General features: G+C 42.7%; 1 protein-coding gene and 1 long non-coding RNA gene across 4 annotated transcripts in view; one reads left to right on the plus strand and one right to left on the minus strand.

Moving 5' to 3' along the window:
• Positions 1 to 4,183, minus strand: part of LOC140191222 (uncharacterized) — a 78,830-nt gene extending 74,647 nt beyond the window's left edge. For both annotated transcript variants that reach the window (XR_011883791.1, XR_011883790.1), the window contains exon 1: positions 3,322 to 4,183. This is a non-coding gene — a long non-coding RNA (uncharacterized lncRNA). The remainder of the gene's footprint in view (positions 1 to 3,321) is intronic.
• On the plus strand, positions 3,960 to 23,967 carry yju2b (YJU2 splicing factor homolog B). 2 transcript variants are annotated; one of them, XM_072248402.1, is made up of 10 exons: positions 3,960 to 4,005; positions 4,988 to 5,046; positions 9,182 to 9,235; positions 10,376 to 10,458; positions 10,782 to 10,837; positions 14,377 to 14,437; positions 15,036 to 15,178; positions 18,983 to 19,155; positions 20,498 to 20,636; positions 23,408 to 23,967. In XM_072248402.1, exons 2-10 carry the CDS (start codon positions 5,044 to 5,046, stop codon positions 23,860 to 23,862), a joined length of 1,167 nt encoding a protein of 388 aa, XP_072104503.1. In that variant the 5' UTR covers positions 3,960 to 4,005; positions 4,988 to 5,043; the 3' UTR covers positions 23,863 to 23,967. The 2 variants fall into 2 exon arrangements, with proteins under 2 accessions (XP_072104503.1, XP_072104504.1); XM_072248403.1 differs by lacking the exon at positions 3,960 to 4,005 and adding an exon at positions 4,023 to 4,189.
• Positions 23,968 to 24,657: the final 690 nt, after the last annotated feature.

Genomic DNA, 24,657 nt, shown 5'->3' on the forward strand with positions numbered 1-24,657 from the left:
GTCTCGGCCTGAAATGTCGACTGTACCTCTTCCTAGAGATGCTGCCTGGCCTGCTGCACTCACCAGCAACTTTGATGTGTGTTGCTTGAATTTCCAGCATCTTTGCGTTATATACACAGTGGGTTTGTTCAGTCTAAGGAACACACTACAAGCAATGTCAACTGAACACACTACACTGACACTGAATCAGAGGCTCGCCAATTTCCTCCTTGCGTATCACAATACAGCAGACTCCACAATCAACCACTTACCAGCTATGCTGTTTCTGGGCCATCCTTTGTGCTCATGCTTGGATCTCCTCAAACTGTGTTTCAGAAGTATGCAGGACAAACAACTGAGACCAGTTGAGGGCTCCTCAAAACAGAGAGGTTCTATGCTTCGCCAATGGACAAGCGGTTCTGGCGAGGGGCTAGAGCGGTGATCAAAAGTGGGTACTGGGAAAGACTAAGGACAGAACTGGACCACTCGCCTACACAGTGGAGATTGCATCTGATGTCATCTGGAGATGGCATATTGGTCAGTTGAGGAGAGTAGAATCAATAGTTGGAGAAGAAAGCTGTTCAGAACCACTTCCTGCAATCTCAGAGTCAAGTCCTACAACCACCATGGAGGAAATTCCAGAACCTGAAACTGATCCACAGCCACAAGTCTCACCTGCCAACCAGAGTGATCACTCCCTTGTAAGGAAAGACGTTATCACATAAGTGTAAGAACTCTCCCACTGCGATTAGATCTTCGGGCCTGAATGTGACAACTTAAAATTCACTGTGCTGTGGATATCTATATAGTATTTGTATTATACTGTATATACTGTATGTACATAAGTTGAGATGTATTCTATTTTGAATTGGAGCTTATAAATAAGCACGGAGGAGTCTTGCATATTTAATATATCAATAATATTTGAGTAATATTGTAAATATATTGTTTAAGCATTCTTTCTTGTTTGCCTAATTCATTGCAGGTTATATGAATGAAATATGTGAATGGCATATGTCATCAGCCACCGTGTCACATGTGCATGCCTCACTTAAAATAAAAATGAAATGTACACGTTCTCCTGGGATTCCGACTTTTTCTTTCAATTAGTTTTATGTTTTTGATTGGGACAACTCTTGAAGAACAAAAACAAACCAAGAAATAGCTAGGATTCCTTTTTTAAATTTGGGACACTATGCCACTTAATTAGGATAGGAGAATGTTGCCAGTTTCTAACTAGCATCAGTCACATGCATATCATGGGGTCGCTAGATATTACACAGTGCTTTGAGCAAAGTATTTTTAAATAGTGTCACTTGTGTGTGTGTGTTTTGTGTTCAAACAGCAGTGATTTTTGTTACTGATAGTTGGTGAGTAATAAGCTGTAAGACAACTCAGATCTGTTTTGCTCACTGCAGTGTCAAGCAGCCAAGTTTAAAGATGCCAGAAACGGCCAGCAGTGAAAATTTATCAATTTCACTACTTCAACAAATTAGGAACTATGAAGAACTTGAAGGCATCGACAATCATCTTGAATGTTACAATGGTAATGAAGACTTGGAGGATGCACTAAAGAAAATATTGTTTCAAGGTAGTCCATCATTTGCACTAAGTGTTGGCTCTAATTTTGTTCATTTACAGTCAATCAAAAGAACACAGCAGCATACACTAGACTAATTCCTCTGTCGATAACTATTAGAAACTAATACACAGTTTTATAGTACTGTAGAGGTATTGGTAGCATTCTAATTTGTTCTATATTTCATTTACATATATAATTTGTTATCTAGTTAAATAATATTTTTTTTGTACATTTTAACTATTTCTATGAACTTCAGCTAATTGGGGCAGTCACTTAATTGGACCAAAATATACTGGTCCCGAAATGACCCAATTAAATGCAATCCATTGTATATGTTATTGTAATTTATAATTTTTTATGTATTACACTGTACTAGTACCACAAAACAAATTTCATGACGTACGCCAGTGATTTTAAACCTTATTCGGATTCTGGAGGAGGAGTGGTTGGAGCCAGGAACTTGGAAGTTGTCAAAATGGTGGAGGGCAGGGGAGTTGCCCCAGAATTAGTTGGAAGGCACTGGGCAGGAGAAGGGATGACTATGAGATACACACTCAGTAGGGAAACGGCAGTTAGAAATTATGGGTCTTCTAAGAAGACCAGTTCTGTTTGTAAATTTAGGTAAGAGACAAAAGTGGGCACTGTGGGTTTGAGGCACTGTCAGGTTAGAGGCTACAGAGGAGAGATCTACTGACATGGTAAGATCTGATTAGTCCAAGAAGGCATGGCTTGGTGTTCATTGGTGAAGTTGTGGTCCACCAAAAATATGAGGAGGTGCTTAGAGCTAGTACCCTCTAGTCTCTGCAACCAGGAGAGACAGAGCTCAGTCCACAGTGGCATTGGCCTTATCTGATGGTTTGATAATGAGCTCAAGGATTAACACAAAGAGAGCTTGGAGCAGGTGAGGATGAAATGAGTAGAAACATATTGATTCTGCCACTCTGTTTCCTGTTATCCAATGTCATCTAACCAGAGCAATAATGTTTTGATGTGACAAGACAGCGGCTATATTTCATGAGCAGTTAGAGATTTGTTTGTCACCGAAAACACTTGCAAATTTATACAAATGTACCGTGGAGAGCATTCTAACTGGCTGCATCACCGTGGGAGGAGGGGGAGGTTACTGCACAGGATCAAAGTAAGCTGCAGAGAGTTGTAAAATTAGCCATCTCCATCCCGGACACCAGCATCTGCAGTACCTAGGACATCTTCAAAGAGCGAGGCCACAGAAAGGCAGCATCTCTCATTAAGGACACTCATTACACAGGTCATGACCTCTTCTCATTGCTACCGTCAGGAATGAGGTGCAAAAGCCTGAAAGCACACACTCAACAATTCAGGAATAGTTTCTTTCCCTCTGCCAACTGATTTCTGAATGTGAACCCATGAACACTACCTCACTACTTTCTTGTTTCTTTTTTTTCACTATTTATTTTATATACAGGTATACATACATATACACACTCACTGTAATTCAGTCTTTTCTCTCTATTACCATGTATTGCATTGTACTGTTGCCGCAATGTTAACAAATTCCACAATACATGCCGGTGATATTAAACCTGATTCTGATTCTTTATCAAAATGTCATCTGCAGATATCAGTAAAATACATCTGCAGTAACAAGGAGGCAAAAGGTCAGATGGAATAAAATGTGGGAAAAACTGTGAAGTTCTGTACATAAGTAGAACCAGTAGAAATGCTTGACATTTTTTACATGATAAGATTAAAAAAATATTAATTTACAAAGTTCCCCTTACCTAAAAGCTACTTGTTATAGAGTCAGTGCTGCAACTGTGACGTACAGATGACCTATGAAAATGGATTGGGTGAGCTTGGCTGGAGTTGAGAAGACAGGCAGGTGATCTCATTGAAGTGTAAATAGTTCTTAAGGGCCCCAACAGGATAGGTATGAGGAGGATACCTCCCTTGCTGAGACTAGAACAGAATATCAACATAATAAATCCCGGAGAAGAGTCCCGACCCCAAACTTTGACTATCTATTCATTTCCATGAGCTGCTGAATTCCTCCAGCATTTTGTTTGTGTTGCTCAGAAGAATGCTGGTCAGGGCTAAACTGAAGAGAATTTTATTCAGGGGTGGCGAATTATTCAGAATTCTCTATTCCAAAGGGCCGTGGAGGCTCTGTCGCTTCCAGCCTCTCAAAGGCTGCCCTCGTTCCTCTCCGTGCCCGCCCTTGCGCTTTAAATCTTGCACAGGTGGCGACTGTCCTCTCTCCACGGCTGCTCCGCTGTCCATTTCCAGCAGTCGCCGTTCCGAATTCAGATTTTCAGCGGCGTTTTACCTGCGTTTGCGTTGATGGACTGTGAGGGAGGCCGGGGCAGCTCGACGGCGCAGGCGCAGGCACAGGCACCGGCACCGGGCCTGACGCGTTGCCGGAGGAGTGCACGCCTGCGCAGTGAGCAGCTGCGCGCCAGCTCAAGGTAAAGTTGCCGTTCTTCCGCTGGCGGGTTACTGTGGAAACCGGGCCTGTGTTGGACCCCGACCCTCGACTATCGACCCTCGATCGCCTCATTTTCCTGCCCCTGTCTAAGGGAGAAAGGCTAAAGTTACCGCAGCAATTGAACTCGGGGCATATCAGGGGGTGCTCTTTAACCCTAGGCCTGGGTACAACGCAGCTTTTCATCGCGGCGTCTCTAGGTCATGTGTCTAACGCTGTCCCTCGCCTGCTCGGAGGTCAAGGGTTATGACCCCTTCCCCCTTCCAAATTTTGGACATGCCCTTCCTCTCGTGGCTCAAGTTCTCTTCTATTTTCCACTATCCTGCTCGTTCTTTATCAGGCAGTAACTTAATGGTTTTGAGCAGTGGTGGACAACACATTGAGGAAGGGGACGGAGAGTAGGAAGATCAGGCTGGGGTGGTGGTTGGGGTTACTGGATGTGTTGGCATTCCCAGTTCACCCTCCTTATTCCCATCTACTTTCCTTGGACAGCCGGCACACCCCTCAATCCTCCCCTGACAGCCTGCAGCCTTTTCCAGTGCCTGAGCAGCAACATCCCCTCCACCTTGTCACACTACCCTTCCCCCCCCTCAACAGAGTACATGCAACCCAAAATAATCCGACAGGTATTAGTCAAGAGTAGACCATTCAGCCCTTTTTCTCGTTCTATGATTAAGCAAGATCATGGTCGATCATTTGCCTGTATAACATTTTCCTTCACTAGCTGTATGCTTTTTCATTTCCGCTAATATTCACAAATTTATTGGTCATTTTCCTGATTACACCCAGTGACAGAGGCTTCACAGCCTTCCTGGGATCACCTGAGAAGCTCCCTCTCCCATTCTTGAACAACTTCCACATCCCTGTCTTCTGAGGTCATTTCTCTTTGCTGGACTGTTCAAAGGAAGCTGAAGGAATATGATGCACCAGCAATGTGCACTTACCGTCTCTTTCTGTTTGTTCAGTGTGTTTGACTGTGGAAGGATCCATTGGAGTTCGATTAAGAGCTCAGGAATAAATAATGGTAAGTCTGTCGACAGGGTTTAATATTTTGAGAGTGATTGGGAATTTATTGAGATCTGGCAATACTTGTTTGGTATGGAAACTGGACAAAGACTGAGATTATAGGAGCTGATGATGCATAGCCAAGGACTTTCTTTTTGAGACCTGTGTTCTACCTCCTTCCAAACCTAACTGTCCTAATTTTCTTGACCTTAATGGTGTTTTGCTGAAAACTCAAGATTACAACTGGTGAAGCCACTAACTGCTGTATCAGTGGAATGTGGATAGAAATTTCAATATTTCCTGACAAAATAGGAGGCTGTTTTGCTCCACTGACTCTATGATGGTTCAGAGCAATCTTTTTCCCCACTGTTTTTCCTTGCAATCTAGTCTTGAATTCCCATCAGTTCTCCCAGGTTGCTCTAAGGGTAAATGAGTGGGAATTTAACATACCAACCAGTATCTTTTGAGAAACTGGAACTCTGGAGGAAAAGGGAGAACATGTAAACCCCACACTGCTGACACCAGAAGTTAGAAGTGAACCTTGATCTCTGCAGTCATGAAACAACTGCTCTTTTACTCCTGCATTATGCCAGACTAAGTTGTATGTGTTGTTGAAAGTTGGGATCACATTGCAAGGTTTTAAACTGTTAGAACTTTGCCAGTGCACAGTCCCAGACATCTACTTCCTGCATTAACATGATGGAATTAACTCCTGTCTCAGCAGGTTGGATCATCTGGACAATATAAATACCTATTTAATACATATATACCTACCTCTTTATTGACTACAGCTCAGCGATTAATGCAATCATTCCTACAGTTCTGATCGAAAAGCTCCAGAACCAGGTCCTCTGTACCTCCCTCTGCAACTGGATCCTCAAATTCCTAACCGGAAGATCACAATCTGTGCAGATCGGAAATAACCTCCACCTCATCGACGGTCAACACTGTCGCACCTCAAGGACGTGTGCTTAGCCCATTGCTCTACTCCCTCTACAACCATGACTGTGTGGCTAGGTATAGCTCAAATACCATCTACAAATTTGCTGATGATACAACTATAGCTGGCAGAATTTCAGATGGTGATGAGAGGGTGTACAGGAGCGAGATATATCAGCTAGTTGAGTGGTGTCACAGCAACAACCGTGTACTCAATGTCAATAAGACCAAAGAACTATTCATGGACTTCAGAAATGGTACTATGGGGGAACATCAGTCCTAATAAAAGGATCAGAAGTGGAAAGAGTATGCAATTTCAAGTTCCTGGGTGTCTGTGGAACTACCCTAGACTTGGCGTATGATGCTGCTACAAAGAAGGCACAACTGAGGTTATACTTCATAAGGATTTTGAGGAGATTTGGTATGTCACCGCAGATGCACGCAATTTATACAGGTGTACCGTGGAGAGCATTCTAACTGGCTGGATCACTGTCTGGTGTGGGGGGTGGGTTTGCTACCGCACAGGATCGAAATCAGCTGCAGAGTTGTAAACTGCTCCATCTTAGGCACCAGCCTCTGTCGTATCCAGGACATCTTCAAGGAGCGATGCCTCAAAAAGGTGGTGTCCATCATAAAGAACCCTATCACTGGCACTGCCTTGTTCTCATCGCTGCCATCAGGAAGAAGGTGCAGAAGCCCTAAGGCACACACTCAGTGATTCAGGAACAGCTTCTTCCCCTCTGCCATGCGATTTCTGAATCGATTTTGAACCATGAATATGATGTCACTTTTTTATTTCTATTTTTGCACCTCTTATTTAACTATTTAATATTTATTTACTGTAATTCATGTTTTTCTATTATAATGTGTTGCATCAATGTGCTGCGCCAAGACAATAAATTGAGCGACATATGCTGGTGATATTAAGCCTGATTCTAATTCTGACATGTGAGTCCCTCTGCCCCTCTCTCCTTTCCTCAGCCTCGTTTGAGCTCTTGTGTTACTGGTTGCAGAGAGATTGCTCAGGGATGGATTGAGTTCTGCAAAAGTTAACATCCTGGTTAGGAGGAATAAGAACAACGGAAAGTGTAACCAGTTCTTTGTCAATCAGAAACACAGGAAATGAGAAAGAATTAATACAATATATACTAATGGTCACATTCTCATCCTGGTGATAGGTTTCAGATGAAAAAGTCGTAGTCATAGTCATACTTTATTGATCCCGAGGGAAATTGGTTTTCGTTACAGTTGCACCATAAATAATTAAATAGTAATATGTAAATTATGCCATTAAACTGAGCTCTTCAGTTACCGCTGATCTTTCCAAAGACTTTACTGTTTTTATTTCAGACTGAAAAAACTTATCCATTGAGGGAAGGTGTTTCCCTAAGGTATTGGTATGGCGTATTATCTATCCATTTTTTGGAGAGTGGCCTTGGATATAGGAGAAGCCTCAGCAGAGTTCCGTCCTGCTGATTAATATACAGAACAGCTGGTTCCCAGAGCAAGGATCTGAGTGGGCTCAGTGGTTCACAGGTCCGTTTATTATCAAAGCATGTATCCATATACAACTCTGAAATTTGTATTTCTCCAGATGGCCACGAAACAAAGAAAGGACGTGAAAATCTTTCAGAGAGAAACATTACCCCCCCCCATACAAAAAAGAGCAGCATCCCGATTCATCAACCCCACCCCCGCCAACTCTCCCCTGTCGCTGGACAAAACTGAATAGGAACATCGGCCCCCAAAAGACAACCACTCCCCTGCACAAAAAAACTACCAGAATATCAATCCCCAAACAACCTCCCCTCACACAACAAAACGGAAAAGGAACAGGCGGTAAAAATAGAACACAGAAGTAAAAGCCATAAGTCTGAAAAAGTCCATAGTCCATAAATGCAGAACTATGATGCCATCCTACAATATCATTGATATTCATCAAAAGAGAGGAACAGCACACGAGGCAGAGGCCTACCCGCCTGCCACAGTGAGCCACACAGTGATAGGCTGCTCACAGACTCCGGCAGCAATCAAAAGGCAGGCAGTCGCCACTGAAACTCTCGCTCACCTTCCACATTCACCTCGATGTCTCAAACTGCCTCAACACTTTAATTGATGATTAAAGGACACTTGGCAGATTTTTGTGGCTCTAGAGGCGGGCAGATTCGAGGTTGGTGCTGCCGCCTGATGTGTCATGGGAGTACACAGAAGATCGAAAGCAGCGAGCTGGCGGTGTGCCCAGAGACCCAAGTTCTTTGGGCACAGATCTTGGAAAAGGCAACGCAACAGACTTTTAACACCATAAATCAACGAGTCATTTTGTTATGTCTCCCTTCTCTCTCTGAAACAGGACACCTCTTTTTCCCTTATTAGGGAGACAGAGAGCCTGTGGTATGTCAAATTACCAGGTGAACAAATAGTCTTTGGGGTACTCAAGTCTGTGTCTTTATTGATGCTTTGCTGCACACTTGAGTGCTCGGTGGAGGGTGCAGATGCTTTTTGCTTTTGGGGGAGGGGGTCATCGCTTTGCTGCTGTTTATGCGTGGTAAGGGGGAGCTGGGGGGGCTTTGGGGTTCTAAAATTTAATTATCATTCATTCTTTGGGGCACTGCTCTGTGTTTTGTGGATGTTTGCGAAGAAAAAGAATGTATGAAGCGCAGAATCAAATATCGCTGTGATGATTGTACGTTCTAGTATCAATTGTTTGGCGACAATAAAGTATATTTCTCTGACAGTAAATGTACCTATTGAAACCTATTGGACAGCAGCTTGCAGCCTGCCTCGAAGTTTTCAGACCATCCGAGCATGCACTTGCTCCCCTGAATCTTCTCAAAGCCAGCAAAGCACTGGGTCACTCAAATGATCTCCAAGCTGTAAATTGCAGGCACTCACCATCTCAGAAACACATTTAAGGTGGAAAAACAGATTTAAAAGAAGTAAAAAAAGTTATTTCTGTGAGCTATCTGCAAGATGTGAACCAAGGGAGTATTGCACGCTGGCGTGATGTTGACCTTGTTGATTACAGGGCAAGTGTGGATAATACTGATTACTATTCTTCTGGAGCTGTCTAATAAAAAACGGCTTTGAGATCCAGAGGGTAACCTTCCCAATGGGACCTACATTCTCATGAATCAGTGCTTCTTGGAGGAAGGGAGGGGCACATTCAAAGGAAAAGGACCTTTTACTCATAGTTCATTTTCTTTTCTCTTCTGCAGGGTGAACGGAAGGGTGTGAATAAATATTACCCACCCGACTTTGATCCTGCCAAGGTTAGTATTCATTGTGTATGGTGAAACACTCTGAACAGTGAGTGAAAATGAAAATTGTATCCACTGAAAAGTTGTGGAGCAATGCATAGTACTATGATTTTTCTCTGTGTGTGTGTGTGTGTTAGCAATCTTAATCATAAGAACATAATGGGTGCAGTCCTTAAAGCCTATCTGGGAGCTTTAGAGTTTTTCCAATTCTGAGACTTTCTGGGCTACAGCTCTTGTAAGTACATGGACAGCTGTGACTGTAACTGCACTCTGATGGTCCTGGGAGCAGGCTTCTTTAGCCCAAATCAACCAGTACTTTGCTCCAAAGTTCCAGAGTCCTGATTATTTTCACAAATATAGTAGAATCCTGAACATCTGGACAGTTCCCAAGTTTAGATGCATTCAATCTGCCATTGAGTAATTGAAGTGGTTCCTGGCCTTAACCTTTTCCTGTCTGATTCCCTTAACTTTTAATTCTTTCAGAGCGCAATAACACGTCACTCCCCATTTTGAGCTTATCTCAATAAATAATCATTTGCTACCCTGTACTTTCTTAAAAAATCTCACTTGAATCCAAAATGGCCTACCACTTATCATGAATCTGGTCCCCTATATCTACAGGAAGCATTTTCAGTGTTAATGTGCCAATTTGTCTCAGAATCTTGCATTTTTCCATAAAATCTCATTATTCTGAACTCCAGTGAACACATGCACACTTCAAGGTATTTCTTTCTCTTTTCAAAGTCTCTTTTTGCTCAGAGAGTGGTGGATGCCTGGTATGGTGGCAGAGGCAAATACATTAGAAGCTTTGAAGAGACATGTAGATAGGCGCATGAATATGAGGAAGATGGAGGGATATGGACATTGTTAGGTAGGAGGGATTCGTTTTTGGGGGGGTTTTACTTTTTAGCTGGTTCGCGCAACATTTTGTGCTGGAGGGTCTGTTCTTGTGTTGTACTGTTCTATGTTAACTATGCTGCACTGCCTCCAGGACAAGTGTAGATAATACTGAACTCACAGCACGTTGCAAAAGGGCTACTAAGCACTAAGAAGCAGGATAAGTGGAAGAGTGGGGGTATTTACTCAACCTACGAATGAGTTTTGCCACATACTGTTCTTGTATTTTCTTAATATGCCTTTTTAACCCAACAGCATGGCTCCCTCAACAAATACAGGAACAGTCACCCTCTCCGGGAAAGGGCCCGGAAACTCTCTCAAGGTATCCTCATCATCCGGTAAGTTTTTTATTCAAAACTATATGTTGTGCTCTATGAAGTGTGTTTGGTGCGGAGGGGGGGTGCAAATTTTGTCCCAAGCACCACTAAGTTACAACAGACCCTGGGTGAAAGTTTAATGGTTCTCTCCATTGTCCTAATGCCCTCCAGTGTTCATTCAGTAATAATTCTTGGTGTGGACAGCTGCATTGTCAAATAGCCTGGCAGTGTTCACACCGTGGCCTTTTGGGAGAGACATCAGATGGTGGCCTACTCCTGTGCAGTGCCTTTCTGGTTTAGTAATTTGATGTTTTTCAATAACCAAGTTATTTTCTTTCTCAAAGGTTTGAGATGCCATACAACATCTGGTGTGATGGTTGTGGAAAGCATATCGGAATGGGTAAGGAGGGTAAATTTTACTTTATGAGAATTGCAGTTTCACTGCCAAGGCTGGTTTTTTCATTCATCACTGATTTCCCACTATCAGGTGGCCTGTTTATGCTACTTGTGTTAAATACGTAAGACCATAACACAGAGGAGCAGAATTAGGCCATTCAGCCCATCGAGTCTGCTCGGCCATTCCATCATGGCTGATCCCGGATCCCACTCAACCCCATACACCTGCCTTCTCACCATATCCTTCGATGCTCTGACCAATCAGGAAACTATCAACTTCCACCTTAAATATACCCATGGACTTGGGCCTCCACCACAGTTTATGACAAAGCATTCCACAAATTCACCACTTTCTAAACTCCTCCTTACCTCCGTTCTAAAAGGTCACCCCTCAATTTTAAGACTGTGCCCTCTAGTTCTGGATACCCCACCATAGGAAACATCCTCTCTACATCAAACCTATCTAGTCCTTTCAATATTTGGTAGGTTTCAAAGAGATTCTCCCCCCGCCCAACATTCTTCTAAATTCCAATGAGTACAGGCCCAAAACTGCCAAATACTCCTCATATTTTAACCCCTTCATTCCCATAATCATCCTCATGGACCTCCTCTGGACTCTCCAAAGACAAAACATTGTTTCTGAGATATGTGGCCCAAAACTGTTGACCATACTGGTGTCTTATAAAGCCTCAGCATTATCTCCTTGCTTTTATATTCTATTCCCCTTAATATAAATGCCAACATTGCATTTGCCTTCTTTACCACAGACTCAACCAGTAAATTAACCTCCTGGGAGTGTTGCATGAGGACTTCTAAGTCCCTCTGCACCTCCGATATTTGAACCTTCTCCCCATTTAGATAATAGTCTGGATTATTGTCCTTTACCCAAAATGCATTGTCATACATTTCTCAACCCTGTGTTCCATCTGCCATTTTTTTGCCCATTCTTCCGATTTGTCTAAGTACTACTGCAATCACATTGCTTCCGCAGCATTACCTACCACTTCAACTATCTTCATATCATCTGCAAACTTGGCCACAAAACCATCAATTCCATTATCCAAATCATTGACCAACAATGTGAAAAATAGTGGTCCCAATAACGACCCTTGAGGAACACCACTAGTCACTGGCAGCCAACCAGAAAAGGCCTCCTTTATTCCCACTCGCTGCCTCCTGCCTGTCAGCCATTCCTCTATCCATGCCAGCATCTTTCCTGTTACGCCATAGGATTTTATCTTGTGAAGCAGCCTCATATGTGACACTTTATCAAATGCCTTCTGAAAATCCAAGTAAATGACATCCACTGCCTCTCCTTTGTCCTTCCTTGAAGAACTCCTAACAGATTTATCAGGCAAGATTTCCCTTTACAGAAACCAAGCTAACTTTGATTTATTTTATCCGGAAACCTCATCCTTAATAATAGACTCCAATACTTTCCCAACCATGAAGGTTAGGCTAACTTGCCTATAATTTCCTTCCTTTTGCTTTCGTCCCTTCATTAAAGAGCGGAGTGACATTTGCAGTCTGGGACCATGCCAGCATCAGGTGATTCTTGAAAGATCATGCAATGCATCGGTTTATTCTTCAGCAACCTCTCTCAAGCTCTGGGATGTAGTCTGTCTGGTCCAGGTGACTTATCCACCTTAAGACCTTTGAGTTTGCCTGGCATTTTTTCCTTTGCAATAGCAATGACGCTCACAGACCTCTGGTACACTGCTACCTGACAGTCACAGACCTTTGGTACACTGCTAGTGTCTTCTACAGTGAAGACTGATGCAAAGTACCCGTTAAGATCATCTGCCATTTCTTTGTCCCCTATTATTATCTCACCAGCATCATTTTCCAGTGGTCCAATATCAATTCTCATCTCCCTTGTACTCCTTATATAACTGGAAAAACTTTTGGTATCCTGCTTTATATTTCCCTTCTTGTAGCTTTTTTAGTTGCCTTTTGTTGGATTTTAAAAGCTTCCCAATCATCCAACTTCCCACTCACTTTTGCTACATTAGATGCCCTTTCCTTGGCTTTTAGGCAGTCCTTAACTTCCCATGTCAGCCACGGTTGCATACCCCTGCCATTTGAGAACTACTTCTTCAGTGGGATATATCAAACCTGCACCTTGTGAACTATTCCCAGAAACTCGAGACATCTCTGTTCTGCTATCATTCCCACCAGTATCCTCCTCCAATCCACCTGAGCAAGCTCCTCTGTCACGCCTCTGTAATTCCCTTTATCCCATTGTGATACTGATACATGTAACTTAGGCTTCTCCCTTTCAAATTTCATGATTACTGTCTCCTAAGGGTTCCTTTACATTAAGCTGCCAATTAAGATCTGGGTTATTACACAACACCCAATCTAAGATGACCTTTCCCCAAGTAGGCTCAAGCACAAGCTGTTTTAAATAGCTATCTCATAGGCATTCAACAAATTCCCTCTGTTGTGATCCAGCACCAACCTGAATTTCCCAATCCCCTTGCATATTGAAGCCCCCTTTACAATTGTACCCTTTACCCTTCTTACATGCCTTTTCCAGCTCCCTTTGCAATCTCAGCCACACATCCTGACTACTATTTGGAGGCCTATATATGATTCCCATAATGTTTTTTTTACCCCTGCAGTTTCTTAACTCCACCCACAAAGCTCCAACATTCTCTGACCCTATACCACCTCTTTCTAAAGATGTAATTCCATCTCTTACCACCAGAGCCACACCACTGCCTATGCCTTCCTACCTGTCCTCTTGTTACAAAGTATATCCTTTGATGTTAGGCTCCCAACTATGGTCTTCTTTCAGCCACGACTCAAGTGATTCACACAACATCGTACCGACCAATCTCTAATTGCACCACAAGTTCGTCAACCTTATTCCAAATGCTATTGCATTTAAATACAGCACCTTCAGTCCTGCATTCTTCATCCTTTTGAATTTTGCCTCTGTGGTACAATTTAACTCTTGGTTCTGTCTGCATTTGTACCCAATCATTGGCTTGTCCTTCATTACAATCATGTTACACACATCACCTACTTGTAAACTTGCTGGCTCATCCTCAGCTCTATCATACTGGATCCCATCCCCCATGTCATATTAGTTTAAACCATTCCCAACAGCTCTAGTAAACCTGCCCTGTAAATGGGTCTTGATTCACAATAATGCAAACTAGATAAGGATGGGAAATTTCTCTCCAAAAAAGACATCAATGAACCAGATCTGTTTATCTCACCATCTTGTCAATGTAGGTGGAAGCATGTCAGTTGGATTATCATCTATTTATCACTGGCAAAATTAGTTCTGATAGCAGAATGGAACATGTTGAGATGCTGAGTGTGGCTGTCCAGAATAAAATGCAGTTACATTTTCCAAGTACAGTGATGTCCTCTTCATTTTCTAACCCTAATACCCAGAGGGTAATGGGATTGTGTAGAGAAAGCTTTACTCTATGCCTACCTCCTACTACTACTCCTAAGATTGTTGGATGCAGCAGTGAAGCTTTCCTCTGGCTTTAGACAGCTGTTGACAAATCTCTTCGTTGATTTCAGGTGTCCGGTACAATGCAGAGAAGAAAAAAGTTGGAAACTACTACACAACACCCATTTACAGGTACCACCAGCGCTTCACCATTCATTTGTTATTTGACCCAGCTGATCCACAACCATTTCAAGACATAGTTCTTTCTGTCCTCTATATAAAAAAAAACCCTCATGAGCACATCTGCCCTCTTTGCAACTTTGGCATTGATGAATTTGTACAGGAAAATCTTCATCAATTTTACAAAGAGGCATTTCAATAATTATTGCTTAAATAAGAGTGACTTCATTTTCCTCAAGTTCTGTGCGATTCTGGTGTTTTAAGTCTTGCCTGTCATTTAACCACGAATTGAATTAGAGCCCAGTACACTGTTCTCCAGATCGTGAATGATTGACTGTAAGATATGACTTATGAACCTCTTTTAGTGATGTGATTCACAGGGATTACATCCTTTCTAATATCTGCTTATACTGTATCCTTGCCTTGTTCTCTGTCAGCTTGTGGGCAAGATCAGTGTTCATCTTTCTGTCTTCTCTACCTCTCCCGTGGCGCAGACAGGATTTGTATCCACGTATGCCTCAGTTTATCTTATTTGGGATGGTTGGGGTGGTTGGGGGTAATGGGTCCTTAAGGCTGTGCTTTGGTAAGAATCCGACATTGGATATTGCAGATTTCGGATGAAGTGTCACTTGTGTGTAAACTACATTGAGATGCAGACTGACCCAGCGAACTGTGACTACGTGATCGTGAGCGGCGCCCGGCGGAAGGAAGAGCGCTGGGACATGAAGGACAATGAACAGATTTTAACAACTGGTTCGTAACCAAGGAGTTGCCAGTGGAGAGATGTTGTTGGATGGTGGGGTGTGGTGGGGGGGAGAAGAAACGTGGTCGTGGTGGGAGAAGGTTGCAGGGTAATGGAAACAGAGTACCCTGCAGATTATGAAGGGCTGGGAGTGTGTGCTGATGGCCAATCGGACAGGCTGTGATTGCAGCGAAGCTCACTGTGAGGTGGGTGAGCATACACTAAGTGTCAACGTGTCATTTGATAGTGGCTCTCCAGTTGGCAGTTCCATGCTGAACTCCTATGCAACAGCATTTATTATCCTGTAACACACACAAAATGCCGGAGGAATTCAACAGGTCTGGCAGCGTCGCTGTCGGGTGGGGGGGGGGGGGTGGAATGTTTCGGGCCAAGACCTTTCATCAAGTCTGGAAAGGAAAGAGGAAAAATTCAGAATAAGAAGATAGGGGGAAAGGAAGGCATACAAGATGGAAAGTGATAGGCGAGGAGAAAGGTGGTGGGGAGGGGTGGTGAAGTGAGAAGCTGGCAAGTGATGGGTAGAAGAGGGAAAAGGACAAAGAAGATGTGTGAAAGGAAAGGAGGAGGAGGCACCAGAGGGGGGTGATGGACAGGTGAGGAAAAGGGAAGGGGTAAGAGGGGAGCCAGAACGGAGAATGGAAAAAGGGGTAAGGGGAAGGAGGGGAGATATCACCGGAAGTTATAGAAATCAATGTTTATGTCATCAGTTTGGAGTGTATCCAGACAGAATATGAGATGTTGATTTTCCGACCTGAAGATGGCCTCATCATGACCATGGAGCAGGCCATGGACCAACATGTCAGAATGGGAATGGAAAGTAGGATTAAAATTAGTGGCCCATGGGAAATCCTGCAATGGTGCTCATCTTAATCCCTCCATCTTCTTATTTTGGCTTCTTCCTCCTTTCAATTCCTGAAGAAGGGTCTCAGCCCAAAACGTTGACTGTTTATTCCTCTCCACAGATGCTACCTGAGTTCCTCCAGCATTTTGTGCGTATAGCTCTGGATTTCCAGCATCTATATAATATCTTGTTTTTATTATCCTGTGCCCTATCCACTATGCCTTTCCTTGCTCAGGTTCCTCCAGGTATTAAAACCCTGGCTCCGGATTAGCTTGACCTTTCATCAAATCTGGTGTCTTGATGAAAGGTCAAGCTAATGCCCATTTCCCTCCACCCATTTCCCCTGCTGTGTTCTTTGTGCTTTTGATGTGATAGAAGCTTTGTATGGAGATGGGGGAGAAAACAGTTTAGCCAGAACTTAAGGTCAGATATTGTGCAGATGTAAGGTGTGCATTGGCTAAGGCAGTTTGGGGAAAATAGATGAAATGGTTTGTCAATTGACAAATTAGCTGATGTTTAAGGAAATACTTCAAATATTTCAGCCAACTGAGATGGCCTGTTTCCGTGCTGTAATTGCTATATGGTTAATGTACATTCCATCAAAAAAATCACAATAGGTGTGAGGCATCTGTGGCAAGCTAGGGTGGTCAAGGATAATAAATTCTAAAAAAAAACTTAATATACCAAAAATATGTGGTTTGGCAGGGTATTAGAAAAGTTGTAGGAAGTAGCAACAATTAACTGAAAAATTGAAGTATAGGTTATGAGAATAAATTTATACGAAATAAATGGATTGTAAGAGGTCCAAAGCTATGTTTTTATTTTAAGGAAAAATAATTGGATAGCTGAAATGACTGTAGGGTCTTCAGGACAAATGGAGGTAACATTATTATGGGGAACAACAAAAAACAATATAAAGGTATTAAATAACTATTGCATTTGTCTTCATGGTAGAAGACAAAGAAAAGCTAACAGAACTATGATTGTGATTATGAAGACACGCAGTCCCCTTTTATTGTCATTTAGTAATGCATGCATTAAGAAATGATACAATATTTCCTCCGGTGTGATATCACAAAACACAGGACAAACCAAGACTGAAAAAAACTGACAAAACCACATAATTATAACATATAGTTACAAACAGTGTAACAATACCATAACTTGATGAAGAAGTCCGTGAGCACAGTAAAGTTCAAAGTTTCTCAAACGTCCCACACCTCACGCAGATGGGAGAAGGAAGAAAAACTCTCCCTGCCATGCTGACCACAATCCGACTCTGAGTCATCCGAAAACTTCGAGCTCTGATCAGCTCTCCGACACCGAGTACTGAGCGCCATCTCTGTCCGAACGATTCGACCTCCTTCTCGGTTGTCAAAAGCAGGCGAGGCCGGGGATTTTGAGGCCTACCCTCCAAAAGATTCCCAACCACACAGTAACGACAGCAGCTAACGGGCGTTTCAGAAATTTCTCCAGATGTTCCTCTATGCTTTCGCGTCCATTCTCCATCAAATCAGAATTGTCCATGGCCCCTATTTAACAGATACGATATCATTTTTCACCAGAGGGCTGCGCAGGCGTATCACCATCTTCTCCTCCCACCAAAAATAGAAGGAAACCAGATGTTTAAAAATAGTATAGTAGGATGGTAGTTCATATTTCTGAAGAGAAAACACTAAAGACATTAAGGAGTTTAAAACCTGACAAATACCATGGATGTCTTAGTTCAAAAGGAAGCACTGCAGAGAAAAGAATGAAATCATTAATGCTGATCTTGCAGTATGCCTGTGGTCTGTAGCTATCCCCCAGACTGGGAAGCAGCAATTGTCACAGTTTCGTGGAAGGAAGAAGATGGGGAAAAATAGGAAATTAGAGACTGATTGGCCTTGTGAAGTAAACAGAGGACACAGAGAATCTGCCAGCTGGTGGTGTCGTGGCATCAGCACCAGACTTTTCAGTTCGGATTCTGTCAGCTCCTTGCACACTTTCCATCCGTGCTGGGTTGTACGTCAAGCCTTTGAGAAAAACAGACAAACGCTACAAAAATGCCGCCTGATGCGCCACAAAGAGCGGAAAGGAACAACAGAGAATCTGCAAAATGATATAGGTTCATTAAAAGGCAAGAAAATATAGATACAATCTGATGAGGAGATTCAAGATTGTGCACATTAGTAGGAGTAAACAGAGAAACTAAATAAAACTTGTGAAAAGCTGGAAAACCCTTGTGTTCAAAGGGATGTGGACTGGTCCAGGAGACACAAAGCAATTAGGAAAGCAAGTGTCAAATGGTGGCTGGAGGACAAAAGTAAGGAGATATTGCAGAAATTCCACTGGGTTGTTGAGACCATATTTGGAGTACCGTTTGCAGTTTTGATCTTTTACTGAGGAAGCTCAGGTTTACAAGATCAGTTCTTGGGATGAGGGTCCTGAACATGAGACAAGTTGAGTAAACTAACTTATTTACAAGAATTTAGAAGAATGGGAACTCGCTGAGGCATACAGATTCAGAAGAGGATTGGCGAGGTAGATGCCAGGAGACTACTTCCTATTTATCTACAATTAAAGGGCATATCCTTTAAGCTAAGCATCAGTCCCTTAAGACTGGGATGAGGATAAATACCTTTTTCACAAAGGCCTGTAAATCTTTGGAATTCTATGCTTCAGGAGGGAGGTGGAAACTCAGTATTTGTATTTTCAAAGTTGAATCTAATAGAATTTTGGACTCTTTTGGGATAAAGTGGGAAAACAGTGCTGAGTTATGAGATCAGGTCCAATCGTTAAAATATAGAGCAAGATGCTTCTGTGTGGATGTTCTGCTTCAAATTTTGCTTTGGCTCTTACACCTGTGATGTGTAATGGCTGGTTCTATATGTAAAGTTGGTATTTGAGATTTGGGTGAGTGTTGTGCTTTACGTTTTTTAACCATGAGGTGACAATGTAACCATTCATTCTTCAGAGCATGAAGAGAAGAAGAAGTTGGAAACGGATCCTATGTACAAGCTAGAACATGGAGTGGATGACCAGGAGAAGCTAAAGATTGCTATTCCCACCCTGTCCAATATCCAGGAAATGCAGAACGCATGGAAAGACGACTTTGCCATTAACAGCATGCTACGCAAGAAATTCCGGGTAGGGCAAATGATAAATATCAGAGTAAAGGCACCAGACTATGGCTCAGTGTCCCTTTGCCCACCCTGTACCCTCAACTGAGAGTTAACATAATTCTGTGGTTATTAATTCCCCCAAGAAGTATGAGTCAGTCCGCAACTACCTCTCCCATTCAATACCACCAGTTAATGTGCAAAATTTCCTCAACAAGGCTTCTTCATTGAAGGTATTCCTCCTCTCTGACATCTTATCATATTACTGTAGGAAATCAGTCAGTGAGTGTGAAGGTAGTCATGAAATCTAAAGCCAGCTATGTTAATTATGTCAGTGCTATTTTCATAGAAACATAGAAAACCTACAGCACAATACAGGCCCTTTGGCCCACAAAGTTGTGCCGAACATGTCCCTACCTTAGAATTTACTAGGGTTGCCCATAGCCCTCTGTTTTTCTAAGCTCCATGTACCTATCCAAAAGTCTCTTAAAAGACCCTATCGTATCCGCCTCCACCACCGTTGCCGGCAGTCCATTCCACGCACTCACCACTCTCTGCGTATAAAAACCTACCCCTGACATCTCTGTACCTACTCCCAAGCACCTTAAACCTGTGCCCTCTTGTGGCAGCTATTTCAGCCCTGGGAAAAAGCCTCTGACTATCCACATGATCAATGCCTCTCATCATATTATATACCTCTATCAGGTCACCTCTCATCGTCCGTCGTCCCAAGGAGAAAAGGCCGAGTTCACTCAACCTATTCTCATAAGGCATGCTCCCCAATCCAGGCAATATCCTTGTAAATCTCCTCTGCACCCTTTCTATGGTTTCCACATCCTTCCTGTAGTGAGGCGACCAGAAATAAGCACAGTACTCCAAGTGGGGTCTGACCAGGGTTCTATATAGCTGCAACATTACCTCTTGGCTTCTGAACTCAATCCCATGATTGATGAAGGCCAATACACCGTATGCCTTCTTAACTACAGAGTCAACCTGCGCAACTGCTTTGAGTGTCCTATGGACTCGGACCCCAAGATCCCTCTGATCCTCCACACTGCCAAGAGTCTTACCATTAATACTATATTCTGCCATCATATTTTCCTTCCAAGAAAGAGAAATGCTGGAAATACTCAAAAGGTCAGGCAGCTTCTGATAAAGGTCATTTACTGAAAATTTAATTCTACTTCTCACTGCATAACTCCTTTCCCGTCTGCTGAACATTTCAAGCATCATCTGATTTGTGACCATATTTCCAGCATCAGCAGGATATTGCTTCTAATTTATCCTTTGTGTGCCTGTGAATCACATCACTTCAATGGCTTTGCTCCACCTACAAAGGAATGCTGATTCCAGATTTGATTTACCTTTAGGATGAGAAGAAGATACTGAAAGAGGGGGAAGAGAAAGATGAAGCTCTTCGGAACAAAGCATGTCTCAGCATCCCACTACTTGAGGAGTCTGAAGAAGATAAACACCTGGCTTCCCTCCTCAAATTACGTGCTCTAGACTGTAAGTTTGGGAGAAAGTGAACTACATTCAGCCAATGAATCAAACAGTACACAGTCAATAGCACGGCACTTAACAGAGTTGATGCACAGGGAGATCTTAGGGTCCAAGTATATAGCTCCCCGAAAATGACCACTCAAGTTGATAGGTTGGTAGATGAAGTGTATGGCATGCTTGCCTTAATTAGTTGAGGCATAGAGTTCAAGCATCATCAAGTTGTGTTGCAGTTTTTTAAAACTGTTTAGGTCACACCTGGAGTATTGCATTCAGCTCTGGTCACTCTGTTATGGGGAGCATGTGAAAGCTTTGGGGAGGGTATAGAAGAGGCTTCCCAAGATGTTGCCCAGATCAAAGGGCAGTTCTACAAGAAGAGGTTGGAAAAATCGTGTTGCTTTCTCTGGAGCAGCGGGGGCTGAGGGAAGAAGTGATAGAGATGTATAAAATTATGAGAGACACAGGTAGAGTAGGTCTGGTTTCCTTCATCTCTTTGCATATAAGGTGAAAAGTTCAAAGAAGATTTACACAGAGAGTGAGGTTTGCCTGAACACTTAACCAGGAGTGATGGAGGCGTTTAAGAGGCTTTTAAATAGGCACATGAATATGGAAGGATATTAGGCATAAGACGTGGGAGCAAATTAGGCCATTCAGACCACCAAGTCTGCTCCACCATTCATTATTAACTCATTTATTATCCTTCTCAACCCCATTCTCCTGCCTTCTCCCTGTAACTTTTGACGCCCTTAAAAATCAAGAACCTATCAACCTCTGCTTTAAATGTACCCAATGACTTGCCCTCCACAGCTGTCTGGGTATTAAATTACACAGATTCACCACTGTCTGGCTAATGAAATTCCTTCTTTTCACTGTTTTAAAAGAACGCTCTTGCATTCTAAGGCAGACTGGGTTCTCCTCACTGGGGTTTAGAAGGAGGGTGAGGCAGGCTGGGTTCTCCTCACTAAGGTTTAAAAGAATGATAAATAATTTTACTGAAATATGTAGGATTCTTGGAGTCAAGACAAGGGAAATGCCGAAGATGTTTCCTCATAGGAGTTCAAACGAATCATAACCTTCCAAGAGAATAAATTCTTCTTCATCTCAGTTTGAAATGGGAACCTTCACATTCTGGGATTGTGTATGTTGTGTCTGTGCTCAGTAAGTTTAGCTACTTTTGACTGACTGACTGCTCCTCGGTCCTAGAATCCTTATGTGCATGATCGGAGAATACAAAGAAAATGATCTCAGAATATAGTTCAAAGTTTTATTATCAAACTGCATATATGTCACCATATACAACCCTGAGATTTATTTTATTGTGAGCACACTCAATAAATCTATAGAATAATGACCACCACAGAATCAATGGAAGCCTGCCCAACCAGGGCATTAAACCAGATTGCAGCAGACAACAAAATGTGCAAAGCCAAAAGAGGCAATAAATATGAAGAACATGAGATGAAGATGAAGAGACCCATTTAAGACTAGAATGAGGAAGAATTTGTTCTCTAAAGATTGGAACTTGCCACAGAGAGCTGTTGAGGTTAGGACTGAGTCCTTGCAAAAATTTAAGGTGGAGATGGACTTCTAATCAGTAAGGCATTTGAGAGTTATGGGAGAGAGCAGGAAAGAGGACTTGAGGAATGTTGGAACAGCTGCGATCTATTCCACAACAGAGCTGGATGCCCTGCTCCTATTCTGACCTCAGTGGTCTCCACAGCCCCCACCTGAACTCTGGAAACCAAGTCCATTTGGTCGAGTTATTTAGATCTTTCCTCCTCCACCAAAAGAATGGCTCCAAACTGATTAATCGAATACCTGGAGGTTTGCAGTAGGTCTTCTTCTGATCCTGGGGCTAAGAGTGGGTGACTTGAACGTAAATGTGAGCTGCAATTTATGCACAAATTTGGGATCAGTAGTTACCAAGTAAGTAATCTCAAGTTACAACAAGCAGTGTACACTCCTCAAAACACAGCAGCTAAGGCTAGAAGGGTGGCAAGGAATGATAGCTGAGGGGATCAGTGCCAGACATGGAAGCAATATTAGTGGAGACTAGTTGATGGTGGCTACAATGTCTTGGACAAACTCAAAAATCAGAGAGGATTTTTCTACAAAGTGACTTGAATTTCCCCCCCCTCCAAAAAAAAATGAGATTGCTGCAATTGACGTGGCCTGCAGGACAGGGGTTCCCAACCTTTTTTATGCCATGGACCCCTACCATTAACCAAGAGGTCCGTGGACCCCCAGGTTGGAACCCTTGCTGTAAGAGATTAAATGTTTGGCAAAATAAAAACTCGAGGAAATGGATCGCCTGCCCTGGTTTCTGAGTGGGTGGGAAATGCTGCCACAATGGCATGATCATACACTGCGATACGATCACACACTGCTTGGCCCCCAGGCTGTGCTAATTTCGCTGCTTTGAGCAGTCTATACAAACAAGCATCGCATGGTCTCTATAACTTTTGGGATCCCAACACTGATCAATTGTTGTCCAGTTACCTCAGCTGGAATCTACGGTTTTTTAAAATTCATACAAGGGATGTGGTCTTCACAGGTTGAGGCAGCATTTAATGGCGCATCTGCGAAAGTGGTGAGCTACCTTCTTGAACCAGATGTGGGTAAGCCCACAAAGAGTGAGGTTTGAGGACCCAGTATCTTCACAATAACCTCACAGCTGATTCTTGCTGCCTGACCTCATGTAGGTAGAGTGATCCCTCGAGTAAAGTACGGTTACTGTCGAACAAGTTACACCAGTGACTCTGACTGTGTTTCCTATGCAGCCTATGAAGACAAGCAGAGGTTGAAACGGAAGGAGATCACTTCAAGGTCCTGGTTTTCGTCTCCCCAAGCCATATCGAGAGAGAAGACTGGAGATGTCTTGAAGAAACTGGGAGTGAGCAAAATATCAACCACCAGACCCGTAAATAGTCCCAGTGGAATTGTTGCTAATGACTTGGGAATAATCCGAAAGAAATCAGCGGAGTTTTCGGTGAACCAGAAGGAGCAGCCAGACTTGATCAGCAGGGATACACAGACCACGATGGAGACGGGGAATGGAAAGAATCAAAGGAGCTTAATTTCAGACTGTATGGGTCAAGAGAGAAGCGGCAGTGTTAAAGGGGAAGCTGATTCTCTCCCACAGTCTGAGGTTGTGAGGGACACGGATCGAGATGTCAGTGCCAACTCACTTGTTGCTGATTACTCTGATTCCAACTCGGATGCAGACAGTTCCTGAGCTGTGCATGAACGTAAATAATGTATTGATACTCCTGACTTTTTAATGTATTCCTGTGCAATAAATTAATACCAGAGAAATTCTGTGTGCCAAAACTGATCTGTGAAGTTTGTCACAGAGGCCAAAATTCCATTGTTTTTCAGGTTGCCTCCATAAAGTCAGGAACAAACTGGGAATATCGGAATGGCCAATTCACAGAATTATATCAAACTTGAAATGCAAACAGGCCCATATGAATAACCTTGTATTTATCCAGGTTCTGCATTCTGAGCGACTTAGCTCAACAACCATCACCCCTCCCCCCATGCCCTAGGAGCTGTGTTTCGTTCTGAAGTAAGGTTTCTCTGGAATTCGTTACTTCATTTAATAATTGCTATTTACAGCCCTAGTTTTGTTCTTATTAAGAAGTGGAAATCTTTCAGTGACCAGCTAACAAACTCATTACTAATGTTAAAGATTTCTGACAGATCAACCTATTTTTAGAATACAGAACAGAGGTCCAGCTTCCTATTAGTCATACTCTTTGTTCTGGTTAACCTCTTGATTCTTTTTTTCTGTTTCTTGTCAAACATCAGTCAGGTCAAATGTAAAGAGACCTGTGAGATTTCTCCTAAACTGTTCCTATCTGATTACTGGGAAGGATGCAGTTCAGAGGGATTTTGGGGGTGATGACTAAGCATGCAATTGAAAAAGAGAGAGGGGAAAAGTAATACTAGATTACTGAAGGAGAAATGTTTTCACAATATTCAGTAGTTTATTTCTCTAAAATATTCCTATAGAACTAGTATGTATTAC

The sequence above is a fragment of the Mobula birostris genome, chromosome 32 (assembly GCF_030028105.1).
Source record: "Mobula birostris isolate sMobBir1 chromosome 32, sMobBir1.hap1, whole genome shotgun sequence".
Lineage (NCBI taxonomy): Eukaryota > Metazoa > Chordata > Chondrichthyes > Myliobatiformes > Myliobatidae > Mobula > Mobula birostris.

Excerpts from the sequence above, each read along its gene's own strand:
- yju2b (XM_072248402.1), top strand. Across the intron at positions 9,236-10,375 it reads CCGACTTTGATCCTGCCAAG|CATGGCTCCCTCAACAAATA; the intron begins GTTAGTATTCAT and ends TTAACCCAACAG. Across the intron at positions 14,438-15,035 it reads TACACAACACCCATTTACAG|ATTTCGGATGAAGTGTCACT; the intron begins GTACCACCAGCG and ends TGGATATTGCAG.